The 1,501-nt window shown below is 62.6% G+C and overlaps 1 protein-coding gene and 1 long non-coding RNA gene across 2 annotated transcripts in view; one reads left to right on the top strand and one right to left on the bottom strand.

Annotated features, from left to right (window-relative positions):
- Positions 1-293: 293 nt before the first annotated feature.
- On the top strand, positions 294-1,364 carry LOC103582891 (EKC/KEOPS complex subunit LAGE3-like). Its single transcript, XM_008564360.1, has 3 exons — positions 294-592; positions 899-1,027; positions 1,211-1,364. The coding sequence occupies exons 1-3, from the start codon at positions 312-314 to the stop codon at positions 1,347-1,349; spliced, it is 549 nt and encodes a 182-aa protein (XP_008562582.1). The 5' UTR covers positions 294-311; the 3' UTR covers positions 1,350-1,364.
- A 55-nt stretch (positions 1,365-1,419) lies between these two features.
- The window catches only part of LOC103582892, a 1,702-nt gene continuing 1,620 nt past the window's right edge, over positions 1,420-1,501 (bottom strand). The window contains exon 2 of the long non-coding RNA XR_549806.1: positions 1,420-1,493. This is a non-coding gene — a long non-coding RNA (uncharacterized LOC103582892). The remainder of the gene's footprint in view (positions 1,494-1,501) is intronic.

Genomic DNA, 1,501 nt, shown 5'->3' with positions numbered 1-1,501 from the left:
CACGTTCTAGGAGGCCTAACTTCGGGCCTCTTTGCAGGCACAATCTGGGGAGTCCGGGTCACGGCAGGCACCAAGGGGCGGGGCCTCGCCAGGAGCCTCCGTCTCTCCAGGGCCCACGGGGTCTCCCAGGGGCAGCAGGGCGGGATCGGCGGGAACACAGCGCAGGCCTGGCGCCTCACGGGCTGGCGGCCTGTGTGCGCAGGCGCAGTGGGCCTACCACGGTGCATTGTGGGTGAAGGGGCGGAGTTCTGTGCGGTAGCCATATTCCATCTGCTGCGCTGCACTCAGGGAAGGCGGCAGGTGGAGCAGCCATGCAGGCCACAGGCGACGGGCCAGGGGGTGCGGCAGGCGGTGCAGAAGGCCAGGGTGGCCCCATAAGCCCTGATGGAGAGGGGAGCCCCGGCGGCCCTGATGGAGAGGGGAGCCATGGCGGCCCTGATGGCCGGGGTGGCCCGGGAGCTGTCTGCGGTGCGGGCGCGGCAGTCGTCGGCCTTCCAGGTATCCTCGATGTCCCACGGGCCCCACCTGAAGGACGGCGAGGTGGAAAACGGGCGCCTGCGGCCGGATGGCCAGGAAACCAGCTCCATGAATTGTATCCTTTACGGGGAGCCCATTATGGCCGGGACGGCAGGGGAAAGCGGGGAGGCATAAAGGATGGACTGAGCACGGTGCGGTGTTGCAGAAAGGGGAGCAAGGCAGGGAGCAGGGACACTTGGAAGGCAAAGGCCAGAGCGGGGCATGGACGGCCGCAGGGTTAGACCGAGGACATGCACGGGGAGAGGGACCGGGCCCCAGTGTGCAGGGAGCTGCCTGGGACTGTGGCGGGCCGAGAGGGTCAAGGAGGCCCGAGGCACAGGCAGAGTCCTTAGTGGATGGGCCTTAACCGTTTCTCCTGCAGCACCCTCAGGGTCCCTTTCCTGTCTGCGTATGAGGCGGAGGTCGCCTGCCGATCCCTGAGGGTTTATGACAAATCCCAGCTGCCGGCCCTTCAGCAGGAGCGCACAGTGGATGGCAGCGTCCTGGTTGTGTCAGTTCTACAAGGGGCTGTGGTGGGGAGGTGTGGGGACCGGTGGTCAGGTGTTCAGAGGGAGGGTCATTTTAATGGAGACAGGGAGACACCTAAGTGTTAGGTGTAAAGAGAGGTGTGGGGCGCCGGGCACAGGCAAGAGTTCCCGCTGTTAACTTAATTTTCGTTTTCTTTCCCTTTTAGCAAATGGACTTCTCCAGACCCCGGCGTCCTCCGAGCTTCCGTAATCTCCTTTCTTGACCTGCTTTCCTTGGCGGTACGGATCGTGAAGGCCTTTGGGCCCCAGTTTATCCCTAAACGTCTGCAGGAACGATGGCACTGAAGCCCAGGCTCGTGTCTCGTGCCAGCCAACTGCGTTCACTGCCACTTTTCTCTTGAATGCCAACTTTTTGCCTCTACTGGTTCTTGGGTGCTCGGGGCCCACTTGTTTTGTTTCCCTGTTGCTGGAGGAGGGAGATGAGTAAATGTTTTTTA

Source organism: Galeopterus variegatus, unplaced genomic scaffold, assembly GCF_000696425.1.
Source record: "Galeopterus variegatus unplaced genomic scaffold, G_variegatus-3.0.2 Scaffold18396, whole genome shotgun sequence".
Lineage (NCBI taxonomy): Eukaryota > Metazoa > Chordata > Mammalia > Dermoptera > Cynocephalidae > Galeopterus > Galeopterus variegatus.
This window is presented reverse-complemented; position numbering and strand designations above follow the sequence as displayed.

Excerpts from the sequence above, each read along its gene's own strand:
- LOC103582891 (XM_008564360.1), top strand. The coding sequence starts at position 312 with ATGCAGGCCACAGGCGACGGGCCAGGGGGTGCGGCAGGCGGTGCAGAA. Across the intron at positions 593-898 it reads GGAAACCAGCTCCATGAATT|CACCCTCAGGGTCCCTTTCC; the intron begins GTATCCTTTACG and ends TTTCTCCTGCAG. Across the intron at positions 1,028-1,210 it reads GATGGCAGCGTCCTGGTTGT|CAAATGGACTTCTCCAGACC; the intron begins GTCAGTTCTACA and ends TTTCCCTTTTAG.